Source organism: Lepisosteus platostomus, chromosome 9, assembly GCF_059453375.1.
Source record: "Lepisosteus platostomus isolate fLepPlt1 chromosome 9, fLepPlt1.hap1, whole genome shotgun sequence".
Lineage (NCBI taxonomy): Eukaryota > Metazoa > Chordata > Actinopteri > Semionotiformes > Lepisosteidae > Lepisosteus > Lepisosteus platostomus.
The window spans coordinates 32,008,189-32,023,643 of NC_142619.1; the positions used below are offsets into that span (position 1 = coordinate 32,008,189).

The 15,455-nt window shown below is 37.5% G+C and overlaps 2 protein-coding genes across 8 annotated transcripts in view; both read left to right on the forward strand.

Moving 5' to 3' along the window:
- Positions 1–5,273, forward strand: part of LOC148654794 (uncharacterized) — a 30,774-nt gene extending 25,501 nt beyond the window's left edge. For 5 of the 6 annotated variants that reach the window (XM_088644740.1, XM_088644736.1, XM_088644737.1 and 2 more), the window contains 4 exons: positions 720–860; positions 1,345–1,641; positions 3,801–3,953; positions 4,564–5,273. In XM_088644740.1, coding sequence (XP_088500866.1) covers positions 720–860; positions 1,345–1,641; positions 3,801–3,953; positions 4,564–4,646 — 674 coding nt within the window. In that variant the 3' untranslated portion in view covers positions 4,647–5,273. The remainder of the gene's footprint in view (positions 1–719; positions 861–1,344; positions 1,642–3,800; positions 3,954–4,563) is intronic. The other variant, XR_015941152.1, reaches the window with a different exon arrangement.
- Positions 5,274–9,143: 3,870 nt separating this feature from the next.
- eps8a (EGFR pathway substrate 8a, signaling adaptor) overlaps positions 9,144–15,455 on the forward strand; it is a 95,223-nt gene continuing 88,911 nt past the window's right edge. Inside the window, exons 1-2 of one of the 2 annotated variants that reach the window (XM_088644747.1) lie at positions 9,144–9,236; positions 9,333–9,465. The gene's annotated coding sequence lies outside the window, so the exon portion shown is untranslated. The remainder of the gene's footprint in view (positions 9,237–9,332; positions 9,466–15,455) is intronic. The other variant, XM_088644746.1, reaches the window with a different exon arrangement.

The window sequence follows — 15,455 nt, forward strand, 5'->3', positions numbered from 1 at the left end:
AAAGCACTTTACAGGTAATGGGGACTCCCCTCCACCACCACCAATGTGCAGCAACCATCTGGATGATGTGATGGTGGTTGTGATGCCATAGTGCTCCAGGACGCTCACCCCACATCAGCTATTAGTGGGGAGAAGAACAGACTAATGAAGCCAATTTATAGATGGGGATTATTAGGAGGCCATGATTGGTAAGGGCCAATGGGAAATTCGGCCAGGATGCCAGGGTTACACCTCTACTCTTTTCGAGAAACGCCCTAGGATTTTGTAATGACCAGAGAGAGTCAGGACCTCAGTTTTACTTCTCATCCGAAGGAGAGCACCTGTTTACAGTACAGTGTCCCCGTCACTATACTGGGACATTAGTACTCGCAGGGTGAGTGCTCCCTGCTGGCCACACTAACACCTCTTCCAGCAGCAACCTTAGTTTTTCCCAGGAGGTCTCCCATCCAGGTACTGACCAGGCTCACACCTGCTTAGCTTCAGTGGGTTGCCAGTTGTGAGTTGCAGAGTGATACGGCTTCTGGCTATAGCATCTGCACGGGCATCTAGTCACTATAGCCTATACAAACAGTAGGGAGTTCAAGGATAGAGAATGTGTTGGGCAGGGGAATTAAACCCTAGGTACTTCCATTTCACATCTTTGCTCGGGTTGATGTTTAATTAAGCAACTAGATCAATTAGTGTTTGTTGCCTATTTAATGCTTTCTTTCATCTCACAGATAGAATTGAAACTAGAGATGAAATAAAAAATCTATTTGAAAGAAAACAACTACCACACCCACAAGAAACTTGGAAGAGAAAGGACAATGAATTGATGTGCTGTCTTGAGTTTTCTATGAACCTCTCATTTAAAAGTTATGGTATGTGTTCATAAATGGTTGATTCCAGTAATCTTTTTCAACTGTGGTCTAATAGCATAGAATCTTAACATAAATGAATCTGAGTTTTATATAACACCTTTGACAAAAGTTACATAACTGAATTTTTTTAATACAATATACTTTCAGAAGTGTATTTAACATTTTACTTAAACATTGTTCTAATTTAAATGTTAGTAAAAAAATTAAATACTATTTCAAAATTGTTGTACTTGGCAACTAAATATTTTATGAAATTAGCTCTGTGCCACTTTGACCTAACTGGTTTTATTATGATACTAAACAGCTATGAGATTAAGGAAAATGTTCCATGAAAACCAGAAAGACCATCTCAAACAGCAAGACAGTGCAATTTTGATTTATTACTTACAATATTAGCTAACAATGAAGAGGACTGAAGAGGATTAAGATAATACCATTACTGTAAGTCAAGATACAATAACTGGAATTTCATACACTTTTATAGGTAAAGAAGGAAAAATGGCCAAAGAAGATGCAGCAAAGAATGCATTTGCCAAGCTGGCACCCATCTTGAAATGGGATACAAATGAGAATGCAGCTGAGCGTTACGTGGAAATACTAGAGAGACATCTGAGGAATGACTGCCAGTATGAAGAATCATCGTGTGACTTGTATTCTGGGGATGTAGTTTTTTCTTTCAGGGACTTTACTGTATGCACAAAGCAAACACACCCATCTAAGAAGTCAGCTCAGAAAGAAGTCTGTGAAAGGCTCGCAAGTGTGCTGGGGTTGAATGTATCAGGTGAGAAATACTACATAATAAAAAGACTTACTATACTGTTTTAGTGTTGTTTAGAATATCTTTGTCTAAATGATTTTTAAGCTTCAATCCAGCATAATTCAGAGTGCTCAGTTAACCCCCATGATACAGTGCCTTGCGAAAGTATTCGGCCCCCTTGAACTTTTCAACCTTTTGCCACATTTCAGGCTTCAAACATAAAGATATAAATTTTTTATTTTATGTGAAGAATCACCAACAAGTGGGACACAATTGTGAAGTGGAACGAAATCTATTGGATTTTTGAAACTTTTTTAACTAATAAAAAAATGAAAAGTGGGGCGTGCAAAATTATTCGGCCCCTTTACTTTCAGTGCAGCAAACTCACTCCAGAAGTTCAGCGAGGATCTCTGAATGATCCAATGTTGTCCTAAATGACTGATGGTGATAAATAGAATCCACCTGTGTGTAATCAAGTCTCTGTATAAATGCACCTGCTCTGTGATAGTCTCAAGGTTCTGTTGAAAGCGCAGAGAGCATCATGAAGACCAAGGAACACACCAGGCAGGTCCGTAATACTGTTGTGGAGAAGTTTAAAGCCGGATTTGGATACAAAAAGATTTCCCAAGCTTCAAACATCCCAAGGAGCACTGTGCAAGCGATCATCTTGAAATGGAAGGAGTATCAGACCACTGCAAATCTACCAAGACCTGGCCGTCCCTCTAAACTTTCAGCTCAGACAAGGAGAAGACTGATCAGAGATGCAGCCAAGAGGCCCATGATCACTCTGGATGAACTGCAGAGAACTACAGCTGAGGTGGGAGAGTCTGTCCATAGGACAACAATCAGTCTTACACTGCACAAATCTGGCCTTTATGGAAGAGTGGCAAGAAGAAAGCCATTTCTCAAAGATATCCATAAAAAGTCTCGTCTAAAGTTTGCCACAAGCCACCTGGGAGACACCCCAAACATGTGGAAGAAGGTGCTCTGGTCAGATGAAACCAAAATCGAACTTTTTGCCCACAATGCAAAACGATATGTTTGGCGTAAAAGCAACACAGCTCATCACCCTCAACACACCATCCCCACTGTCAAACATTGTGGTGGCAGCATCATGGTTTGGGCCTGCTTTTCTTCAGCAGGGACAGGGAAGATGGTTAAAATTGAGGGGAAGATGGATGCAGCCAAATACAGGACCATTCTGGATGAAAACCTGTTGGAGTCTGCAAAAGACCTGAAACTGGGACGGAGATTTATCTTCCAACAAGACAATGATCCCAAACATACAGCAAAATCTACAAAGGAATGGTTCACAAATAAACGTATCCAGGTGTTCGAATGGCCAAGTCAAAGTCCAGACCTGAATCCAATCGAGAATCTGTGGAAAGAGCTGAAAACTGCTGTTCACAAACGCTCTCCATCCAACCTCACTGAGCTCGAGCTGTTTTGCAAGGAAGAATGGGCAAGAATTTCAGTCTCTCGATGTGCAAAACTGATAGAGACATACCCCAAGCGACTTGCAGCTGTAATCGCAGCAAAAGGTGGCTCTACAAAGTATTAACGCAAGGGGGCCGAATAATTTTGCACGCCCCACTTTTCATTTTTTTATTAGTTAAAAAAGTTTCAAAAATCCAATAGATTTCGTTCCACTTCACAATTGTGTCCCACTTGTTGGTGATTCTTCACATAAAATAAAAAATTTATATCTTAATGTTTGAAGCCTGAAATGTGGCAAAAGGTTGAAAAGTTCAAGGGGGCCGAATACTTTCGCAAGGCACTGTAACTGCACTTGCTTTTTTCATTGTTATGATGAGAACGATTTAGGAAAATAATGTGTTATGAAATGCTTCTCCTTATTGGCAATTCAAAGACTAAATGACTAAAACAGAAAAATATTAATAACATCCTAAAACAACATTAGTTATAAAATTGGGAAGGGTATGATTTTATTCTGATACAAAGCCTCTTAAAGAGAAAAGATTGACAAATGTGCTACTATTGCATTAGTGTGCCATTCATGTACTCAGTACAGTATTTATACTGTACCTGAAGAATTATCTGGCTTCTATGCCTGTAACTTCTTGGAACTTAACTGTGAGTCCAAATATATAATTTAGAGCCTTTTAATATATTATTGTAACTTTATTTTATTTCATATAAATACATACTGTATATGATTTCAGACATATCTAACAAAATACCCTTGAAAAACCGCATCCAGGAATGGTTCCAGAAGGATAACTTACCAATTCCTAAATATGAAGATGATGCAGTAGCAGGTGGAGGCTTTAAATGTAAAGCTACCTTTACTGCAAAAGTGGTTGTGAGAGAGAAAGGTAACTTCAATCCAAGTGCACTTTGCTTTAATTTGTATATGAATTTAAATTCAGTCTTAAGTGTTATTTTATAAAGCAAAACTAATATAACACAGACACTGAAATACTGTTCTTCCTCTGAATGCTCATGTTCATATTGTTTTCTTAATAATCATGTTCAGTCAGTGTCGCATAACCTAACAAGACAGAGCACCAATAAATTGATTCTGTGGCTGAAAACCAACACGCAAAGCTTTGTTAAAAAACAAACTCTAAAAAAGTGATTGAAGATGACATTTTTGTGTTAAGATGTCAATTTTAATGTTACGATGAATGCAGTTTGAACAATAAGCTACGTCCAGTCAGAACAAATCCCAGTGTTGGTTAGTTCAAGCTCCCTGTCTGTTTTACAAACTGGAAGCACTACTGTACTCCCTTTCTTGCCCTTGTACAGAATTATAGCCTTGAAAATACGATTTAAATGTATTTGATGCAAACTAAAAACTAAAACACCATATAATTTTGAAAACAAATATAGTAGACTTATTCCTTCAGCATGTTTTTATACTTTATACAAACAAAAAAACACTTTATGTCTTATCTATTATCATGTTTTCTTTGACTTTGACAGATTGCCTACCAACACCTGACCTTTTGGAAGAAGTACTGCACAAGTCTGCTCTGCAACGCCTCAAGCTCCTAGAATTGTTTTAAACATGAAACAGACATGGCTAAATGTCAGCATAACCCTTGTATAATCTGTAACAATTGTATACGTTTTTAAAGATTGTGAGAACACATGAATGTGTTACATGAATAAAGTTAGAAAATAGGTGTATTACTTGGGTACTGTGTCAGATTATCCCAGCTAAATTGAGCAGGGAATGCAATGACAAATGGTTCGCCACTAGAGGCTGCCAAAGAACCATTGTTAAAAGAGCTCATTGCAAATACAGGGTAACTGTTTCTATACAGGTATCTTTCAATGCTGTTCTGCGTAATTGTTAAATCTGCACATTATAGATGAAATAATACATACATATAACATATATATATATGAGATATATCAGTATATCAGATAGTTTGTCTCATCTTGATTGACAGAGGGAATGGTCTATTGGTAGAATAGTCACAAGTACTGTACACTCTTTGGTTGAATGTGTGTGCTTTGTAAGCAGTTTATTTGTACTATATTAAGGTACTGACTTGTATTTCAATGAGGTCTTGATTTAGCCAGATCTTTATTTGTGCACATTAGAACATGTTTCTTTTTATTTTGTTGGTGAATGGATCCCTTCACTGCTCAATAAAAGCAGGAACAAACCTGGAATTTCACTTGCATCTGGGTGTTGTGTTTAATGTGTTGAGATCCTCATTTGCCATCTGTTCAAGCTCTGAAGAAGTTATTTGAAGTTATTCAAACAAATGTATTGTGAAAAACTGTAGTTTAAAGCAATGCAATTGTACTGAAAGAAATTATTCATAGACCCTAAAACTATTTGAACCATCATATCAAAGTATTGACCACTATACTTTGCAAATTGTAAGAGTTTAATTTTTAACTTTTCCATGATGGTAGTCCTGATTGATTAAGTTAATTTTTCTTCCCTAAAAAATCTAACGTATCATCTAATCCACTTTAAATATGCTTGTATAATACATGCACAACGTTATACACAGATGATAATTCTTTTTTGCCATCTTTGCAAGATACCTTCAGTGCATAGCTGATATGTGGCTACAGTAGGTTTTGGGTGTGTGCTGAAACAGAGCATATTTGGAAATATGTGATTATGTTGTTCAGCTCACTAGGACTGTTCAGCTCACAGTCCTAAATAATCAATCTTAAGGCAAAATGGTGTTTGCTAGCAGGTTCAACTCTTTTCTTAATTTTCTGTTTTGAGTAGTGTTTGAACAATAGTTGATCTTCAAACAACAATGCCTACTTTAAAGCACAGGAAAACAGCTGAACTGTACTGTCCTATACTCTAGGTGGCAGTATGGAATAGCCTTTTGGTTTCTAAATCTCTAACCAACTAAATTTTGTATGTAAAAAAATTCCATAAAAAACATCAAACTGCAGTGCTGGTTATGAATTGTAGGTATCAGGGGAGACAGGGTTTAGGAATCACAGGTGCAGCATTAAAAGATGAGTTCTGAGATGGCACTGAAAGATCACATGCAGTCTTTGTCTAAACCAGGCATCAAAAGAGACCACTTAAAACTGCAACTAATTCACAGAGGTATTTGGAAAATTACATTTTTATTTAGAAAGGATGCTGACAGGATATGGGCAAATTCATGATGTTTATTAACATTTTTGTCTCCAGAAGGATTCATTTACATAAGGAAGTGTGTTGTCCTGCTGGTATGTTGTCACATCACAATAAGTCCATAGAGGGGCAGCAGGTGAGGTCCCAGGACATTTCCAATACAGTGGACTGTCAGAGAGCAGTTATGGTATCATGATGATGTGTCTGTTGATCAAGGGAAGGTGCCATGAATTGTAATCTCCCAGATAGTGTTTTGTTCTTTACACACTGCATTTAGCTGTCTAACCAAGTGAGACATTTATGACTGTGCGTATCTTAAACAACCAATTAAATACATAAATGTTTTTATACTGGTAATAGAAATGAAATATTATCAGGATCCAGCTCCAGACACCAGGCACAAAACACCAGACTGGAGTCTTGTGCAGTGGAAGATGATGCAGTAAAGCTGGGAGAAGAACAGGTTCTGGTTGAATAGATCACTCTAGAGCAGCAGAATGTGTTCTGTCATTGTAAATTGTGGATCAGAATCATGAAATGTTATTGCTTTGTTCCATCATTGAGGTGTGGATGTGAAGAAACAGTGGACTCCAGCAATGGAAAAATAGTGGTCTGCTTAGTCTGAGACTTTTGAGTGATGAGGGAGTGCAGCTAGATAAGAGCAGAGTAAATGAGAGAGCTTTTCCAAATGTACTGTATGTAAGTGTGGGAGGGAGTGGCAGGGGAGGGAGAAGAATCAAACTGCCGAATTGTGTATGAGCAGGTAGGGAAGGATCATGAAAGTAGGAATCCATTCAGGAAAGAGTTGCAGTTCCAGCCGTTGTGTAGCAGAGTAATTATTAGGGTAAGGCAGGTACTGTAAAGGCTGCTCAGGAAGAATGGACTGCAAAGGGCAGGGAAAGAGGATGGGGGATTCAGAGGGAGGTTCAGGGAAGATGAGAAACAGGGCAAAGAAGAAAGTTGGAGTCAGAACAAGTGTCTGAGATTATTTTATTGCATGCAAGATAAGGTGATTGAGAGACCGGATACACAAGGTAGTGTTAAGGGAAGAAGTAGTAAAAGAATAGAAAATTAAATAATTATCAGCATGGAAATGTTGGCAGAAGCCATAAAATGAAATTGTTGACCTGGGGAGCAGATATAGAGAGAAAATGGGTCCTAAGACTGAGCTTTTGGAAACTCCAAAGATATTCTGTGGTAGAGAGTGATCTGAGCCAGAAAATCTGGTAAGTGTGATTGAAGAAATAGGAGGAAATACTGGTAAGACCAGAGCCAGAGATACCAAACCTGGTGGGAGATGAGAGGAAGAAAAAGTCATTAGTGGATTTAAAGGAGAGAACAATCAATACAGGGTTAAGATAGGGAACCATGTAGGAGACAAGTTGAGAGTACAGAGTTAGTGAAGAGCAGTCTCTGTGGAGTGAACAGGTTGAGATCCAGATTGGAGGGGATCAAGCAGGAAGGGGGATGATAGGCAGACAGAAATCTGGCAGCGAGCTGCTTACTTGAGAGCTTTGGAGGGGAAAGGAAGCAAGGAATGAATCAATAGTTCTGAAGGGCAGAGGGATCAAGGTTGAGCCTTTTTTAGAATGTTGTGACATTTGCCTACTTAAAGGGCAGAGAGGGGAGAGGTATTAAGAAGAGCAGAGATGAAGGTAAGGGAAGAGGGACCAATAGCCTGGAGGGGGTAGTGGGGACGGATCCAAGGATAGAGGTGATGTGTTTGTGGCTGTGGAGAAGGGTATCTGATTCAGAATCTGACAGGGGTCAAAAAGAGCAAGTAGAAGTCAGGGTGCTGGTAGGAGGTGGGAGTAAGTTAGAGAGAGAGGAGATGAGGTGTCAAAGAGATTTTGAATTTTGGAGGAGTGCAGAGGAGCATGTAGGGGTTAAAAAGGGAAAATGAAGAAAATATTTAAAACAGTGGTTCCCATCCTGGTCAAGATGAGCCATACCCCTCCAGTGCAGTATTCTTCCCAGTGAGTATGTTAAAGTGCAGATTTAATGTGTGCTGGTTAGCTTCCCCTGCAACTAAATCTCAGCTTTCAGGTGCTGTCTAAAGAGTGGAGATTCCCTCCAGAAAGCTACAGTATGTCTCCAGATGCAGAACATTCACCACTGTCTAGGCTCCTAGGAGGTGACACTGTCCTCTGTAATATGCTCAGGGCCAAATGAGCTCCTGGTACACAAGGTTTATAAAAACTTCAGAAAAATAAGGTTCTCTTCTCTTTGTAAACACATTGTAACAAGACTTTTCATTTGTTTGTATGTGATTAAAAGCAATAACATTGCAAAAATACACAACCATTTTGTCTTGTGCTTTAATTTTTAACACAAACTGTTTTTACCTTGTACATCTTTGGTGACATAGCTCAGAATTCCTGAAACATGCTGTATTTCTTTTTTATTATTCAAAATCAACCATGTAAACCATGTAACCATACTGCACTGGCTACATTCAAGAACACTTTGATGACCAAGTGGCAATAACCCAATCCTAATCTAAATGAAGTGCCAACATACTTTATTCATGAACGTTTGATCTCTATGATATTAGCAGAAAGGTTATAAGATTTAGAAAATCATATCAAAACCTATGAACCGTTTAATGCTATGTATTGTTTCCAAAGGGTAACATATGACTTTTCAAGAGATATACTGTAACTTTATGAATGTAAAAGTTTGAAGAAATTAGCAGTTGGCAGGGTTTGTATTTTTTAAATTTACTTTAGCAGCAGTGTTCTTCATCCTCATTAGACACAAGCGTTCATGTTGTACTCTCGAGAACAATAGGACACAATGGATATAAAACAGAAATTACTATAGTGTTCTACTCTCGAGAAACGAAGTCGATAATCGAGGTTAGAATCGAAATCCTGACATAAGATTTAATACATTCTCGATGTTCTGCACACCACTTGAGGGCGCAATTTTTGCTTAACGGGAGAGGTGAGGCGGACCCTTCGGGAAAAAAACACTCAACAAAACACACAGGGACGTCACTGAGTTTATTTGAACATCACTAGCTACCTGGGTAAATTTTCCCTGTTTTCGGAAACTGTTGCTAACTTTTTGTAGGTTTTCTGTGGTTTATGTCCTCTCCGGATACATCTTTTTCATTCTTTTATAGGAGGTCGGCTACCCTGTGCCCTGCTGCAAGCTCTCCAGTTATCCTCTGTTCTGCTTATGTGACACATTGTGCCATGCGGTAACACTTGCCTGCTTGGGGGAAGTGCGTCCGTTCTTATCCCGTAACAGGTAAGGTAAGATTTTTGTTTTTTGTTTTACTATGCGTCTGAAGCTGCTGTTTTATTTACAGTACCTTCTAAGCTTTGTATTCATGTTTTGGCGTGTCAGAAGAATCGTGGAGCGCAAAAGTCGTCAAAGCAGAGGTTAAATGTGGGGAAAAAACTAAGCCGATATGTATTTAATTGTTAATAGAAATATATGGCGTAAGATTCTTTAGTCGGTTTTATTATACGGTAAATCAGTACTTTCGTCTTCGTTTTTCATAGCAGAAGTAAGATCTTAGTAAGCTTGTAGATTGTACTATTGTACTAAAGCTCGCGTCTGCTCAGATGTTATCGTGTTTTACTGCTTCAGTCCATTGTTAGAAAAGGCTAAGATTGTAGTTTGCTAAAGGTGAACCAAACAAAATGTCCGTATTTAAAAATGTTACTTTTAGCGATGTAGTGTGACGGAAAAAAGTGTTCCTCGAGGGCTTGCTATACTGTACCTCCAGGGTAACCTGATATCTAAGAGTTAGTATATAGAAACGCCACACCTGTATCCTGACTACTCGCCTGGCTCGGTTGCCATAACAGTTTCGACAACAGTCTGCGCTTTTTCCCCCATTCCTAACTCGTGTTATACAAAACCTATTAATACCGGGACCATGAAAGGTTCCATTTAAAGCTAACAAAGGATGCTTTATTAAAACAAAAATACAGGAAACGTTAATTGTAAGAACCCGTAGGCAAAAGTAGCTTTTTTATAGATGCAAAATAAGACGCTCTTTGTGTTGAAGCGCGGTGTTCCCCAAACTGTCAAGAATAGATATTATTGTTATCAATGAACATTGAAACTGATATGATAACATTCCATTTGATAGCCACATACAACCATATACAGCGTAGTCGTTTTTTGAATAGGGCGGTCCTGCTACCATCTCTACTGTAGACTGAACAAATTGAACGCACAGTATGGTGCCAAATAATTGAGTGCTATGGTTGTTTAACTGATTGAAAGGAGGCTCACATCATTGCTTAGCTGTCTTTAAATGGTGGTATGAGAAGAAAGTGTGCATTTATGAATATGGGTTTGTCCTACTGTCGAGCTGCTGCACATTATTATTTTATTGTTGTTGATTTAATAATAATAATAATAATAATAATAATAATAATAATAATAATAATAATTGCTTACACTTATATAGCGCTTTTCTGGACACTCCACTCAAAGCGCTTTACAGGTAATGGGGACTCCCCTCCACCACCACCAATGTGCAGCATCCGCCTGGATCCCCCCGTTTAATTGGGGGTGTTTAATTACTACACATGCCAATATACATATTTAGTAAATAGATTATTGTCAAGCCAGTATTTTATAACTAACTTACAAGTGGGCTAGTTTGCTTTTTTTAGAGATAATAAATATTTACACGATTAACCTTTTAAACTTTCTTTTTTCAGTATACACAATGCTTTCCTGTATGTCCCAAAGGTGTAACATGTTGTTACATTAAAAAAAAAAAACTTCCTCTGTGGCACTGCTCCTTGATATTAAATCAAACATCTGGGATAACCACCAGAGGCATGTGAAATTCCAAGGGTGGGCTGAAGATTACTGTTTGTTAGACACTAGACTAGGAAAAAAAAACTGTCCACTGTCTACCAAAGTTATTTGTTATTTCTGTGTATTTGACAGTTCTTTTAGAGAGTATGAAAGGTCACAAGTGTCCCATTAGTTTTCTTGCCTTGTTTTTTTAAGTATAAATCTACTAGCCTCTTGTAGGTCTCAATCCAGTTTAGAGAATATTAATCAAAAGCCCTGAAACATTTCACTAAAAAGTGGGTGAGGAACTGTCATATAGTTCATAGTCTTGATGTTCTTGATAAGTACATTGAAATTAATATGAAGTGACACTGCTTTGCATGTGCTTTTAATATGTTTTAGAAGTATTATCGCTTTTAGTCCATAGTATAATAGGATGCTTCTGGATCCTTCTGGATGCTTTTACTTCATCCATAGTGACAACTGGCATTGTATTGTTTCTGTTTTTTTTCTGATTTGCTGATTTTAGCGGGGAAAAATTACTCTTTGTGGGCTTTTTAGTTAAAAATAAATTATTTGAATACCAGAGCTTTTATAAAAATTAAATCACCCTTTTAAAAATGTCTTACTATTTTGTTATATAATCTTATAAAGGAAAGCAGTATTTTTATAAATATGTGATGGGGAGTTCCTCATTAGTATCCTGTACCTAATTTGATTTTTTCAAAGGAAGAAATGAGCTTAGATGACCTTTTAATTAAAAATTGTCTCTTTGGAGTTTTACGGGCAGCACAAGAAATATGAAAGTCCTAATTTAAAATGTGTTCTTGTTAAAATAATTGTATTCAAGTTGGGATAAACACTAACAATTGTCAGTAATAGTATGAAGTACTCTAACTCTGTACATATGTAAAATATAACACGGTATATATTTAGCATGGAATATAATATAGCATGGTTTATATGAACTTTTATACAAAAGGTGACACAAACTGTGTTGAATGTAATTACAAGCAATACTATGATCAGTTTTCATAAAACAGAATGGTCTGGATGAGAGCAGCACAACATTTGGATAACTGTTCAATATTCCATTATCTTCTTATGAGCTGTTTTCCCAGGTTTTATGTAGAACTGACTACAGATCACATTTGTGTAGGTCTTGTGCTAGTGGTCTGAATGACACTTTTTTCCAAAGTTCACTGGATACAAATATATAGGGTATAGGGTCTGAATGATTTAAAAACAATTATGAGTCTTAAGAGTTTGCAGGAGCACAAATATTAACAGAGCATTAGCCAAAGTCTAGCTGTTAATTCAAATGCTTCAGTCCACTTACTGAAGCAGCAATACAGCACAATGATGAAATGGCGACTCTTCAGAAATTAACCTACAATAATATTCAACCTTATAAACATTTGTCTATGATAGTGTCTCCCATTTGCTGTTGAAAAATCATAGCATGTAGGTTTTGCTTTATCTCAAGGGTCATTTCATTCAGTATCAGTCTATGCTGACCAGTGTACTTGAGTGATAGAGAAATTAGTTTTCAGTAATACAGTATACAGAATTAATTTTAATTCTCACATAGAATTAAAATTAACCTTCCAATACTTTCTGTAATAAGCATAAGCTAGTATAACAGTTCAACATGTATACAGTATGGTGTTAATGAGGTTTCCAGGTTTTACATTTGGTCATTAGCATTAATAGAGATTCATGTAACACATCAGATGGAATAATATCATTTTCACAACAGTCATCAAGCTAATAAATGGTATGCCTTAGAACAGTCCTCATTGCATATCAGAAAGTGAATGTAATTTAAATATGCAATGCATGTATTTTTTCTGATTATTACTACTGATAAAATTACCGATGAATATGACTCCACATTAAAAGAAAAGTCATTGCTTTGTGTGGCCAGCTGATGTCCCAAAGTTTCAGGCATCACTGTACCTTTTGTTAGTTGTTAAATAGATATTAATTCAGGTTGGAAGAAAAAACCCTTTTCATTCTATCCACTCAGAGCCTATTGCTCTTCTGTTTCTCTTGGACATTAAGGTCTCTTTACTGTGCCAGTTAGCAAATAGTTATTACAGTGTGTTTGTACAGTACGTGACTCTCTCAGGGTGTGCCACACTTACTGTTGTACAGCTTGAGTCAACGTGACCTTACTGAATTAATTTGTATTCTTCCTCAATTCTTGTTAGAAAAGTTGTCTTAACGGTTTCCAGTGTTAGCTTCAGTGTTCTGGCTCTTTTTCTACTTTCTGTTTGTCATTTCCGATGCCTAAAATATACAGTATACAGATTGTGATTACTTTAAGAAGAATCTGTTTACACATCCTACCTCAGAGGCATCCATGCTATTGTTTGGAAGGTGTATGATATGAAATAGAGAATGTTTTTCTTTGAGGGGGAGGGGTGTTGACTGAGAATGATGTCATTCGTAGATAAAGCAGTCGCTGCAGTAAGCAAATTGATGGTGCACTCACCTGACTTAAGACATTTTTGTGTTTTTTAATAATTAAAATCGGAGCTCCAAACCCAAATAAAGCTGGGGTGTCCAGTACCGCTCCTGAATGTCTGGTGTGTCTGCAGGTTTTCCCAGCAATTTTAGAGCAGCAGCAGCAGCAGCACCTGAAGAGCTGGAAGAAGCTGTTAAAACAGTCCAGTGAAGGCAGTAACCAGCTGGTTCAGCTCATTAAGAGCCGAGTTGGAATGAAACCTCATAGACACACCATCGTTCCAAGACCAGGATTGGACACCCCTGATTAAAGGGAACAGATGGCACAGAATGCTAACGCTAATGAAGAAGCAGAATCAGTAATATTTAAAGAGCTGCTGATCACTTCATCATAAAACTTTGTGTGGAGAATGTATTTTATTTTATAGCCGTCATTTAGTGTCCTTATTAAAACATCAAGACCAAAGACTTCATCATATAATATGCCTCAATTTCAAGCATGTATTCTTTTAAAACGTTTTTGTAGCCTGACGTTTTTATCTGTGCTTTGACTCTACATGACCTTAATGTGGAAAATTCTGTTAGTTAAATAAACTTCATGCATTCCACGTAAGTATTTTGGTTTTTTTTTTAAGATCTCCCAACTGATCTTACTATTTTAGCACTCCCAGCTCTTCATTGGCAGCATGTATAGAAACAAGAAGTGTTTAGATTTGCCACAGTAAACTAGGACTGACAAGCAGCTGCCCTGAGAAACTGGATCTGGAGAAAGTCTTTTAATTTGCTCCCAATTTTGTTTTTAATTTTACCCTCTACCACAATGCCTCAGTCTAATTATATTAGATTATTTTAATCTGTTTAAAGAATAATAATAAGGGTCAGCATTCATATGGCACGTTCAGTGCCTGGGACCTTTTTAATTTACCTGACCATCTCAACTTTTGTAAGATAAATTCACCTTGGGTCTCGGAGTTTGGAAAAAGCTAGTCATTTTAAAAAGCCTTCCTTTCCAACTCTGATCTGGCAAAAGTCAATCTAAAGTTAAATGGTGACCTTTAGCAAAATGCACACCCTGCATTTAATATCAAGGAGGTAGATAATATCAATGTGGTACAGTAGCTGCGTCAGTATGTGTAAGCTGCAATGGAACAGGTCGAGGTTTATTCGATGCTGAAAAGAAAAGAGATACGGTGTTTCGACTGTGGAGCCTTTCTCAGGTGTCTTCAGGCATCTTTCCTTTCCAGCTATGATCTGGCAGAAGTCAATCTAAAGTTAAATGGTCACCTTGCACCCTGCACTGAAGATTGATGTCATCACTGTGTGTAGGCTGTAGTAGTTCAGGTGGGTATCACTGTGTGTAGCACATTTTTAAATCAACAGGGTGGTCAAGAAATAAAATATCAGGAGCCCTTAAATAATTTTTGGAAAATTGGTAGACAAAGTACAGTGTAAGTGATGAGTTTTATTCACACTTGAGCTCAGCCCCTTACCATAATTCCAAGCTGATACTTAGGCTTTTTATATGCAGCATCTGGTATCTTTGGATCAATAAGCTACTGACTACCAGATGGGCCAAAAGGCCTCTTGTTTGTTTTGAGTTATTATGTGTGGGACATGGGTCTTTAAGTTTAGCATTGTGGTTAGTATTTCTTTATGAACCTTACTGACCAAATTCTGACTGGTTTCATGTCCCGCCACATTTTATTTACCCCTTCTCAGATTTGAATTTGCACTTTTTCTACATTTAATCTGGTTTCTGAGAATATTGAATAGGTATTGATGAAATCAAGTAGGTAGCTGCATTAGCATGCGAAGCCTGCAAAGGAACATGTAAAAGGTTAATTGCGAGCTGAAAGGAATATAGACACAACATTTAGGCTGTGGAGTCTTCTTCGGGTGTCTTCAGGTGTTTTTATATACCTGCAACTATCCAAAAAGTCTTGCTATCCATTTTCCTAAGGCTAACGTACCATATAGTCCTAGCACTTTAAATGGCACTTTTCTGAGTATT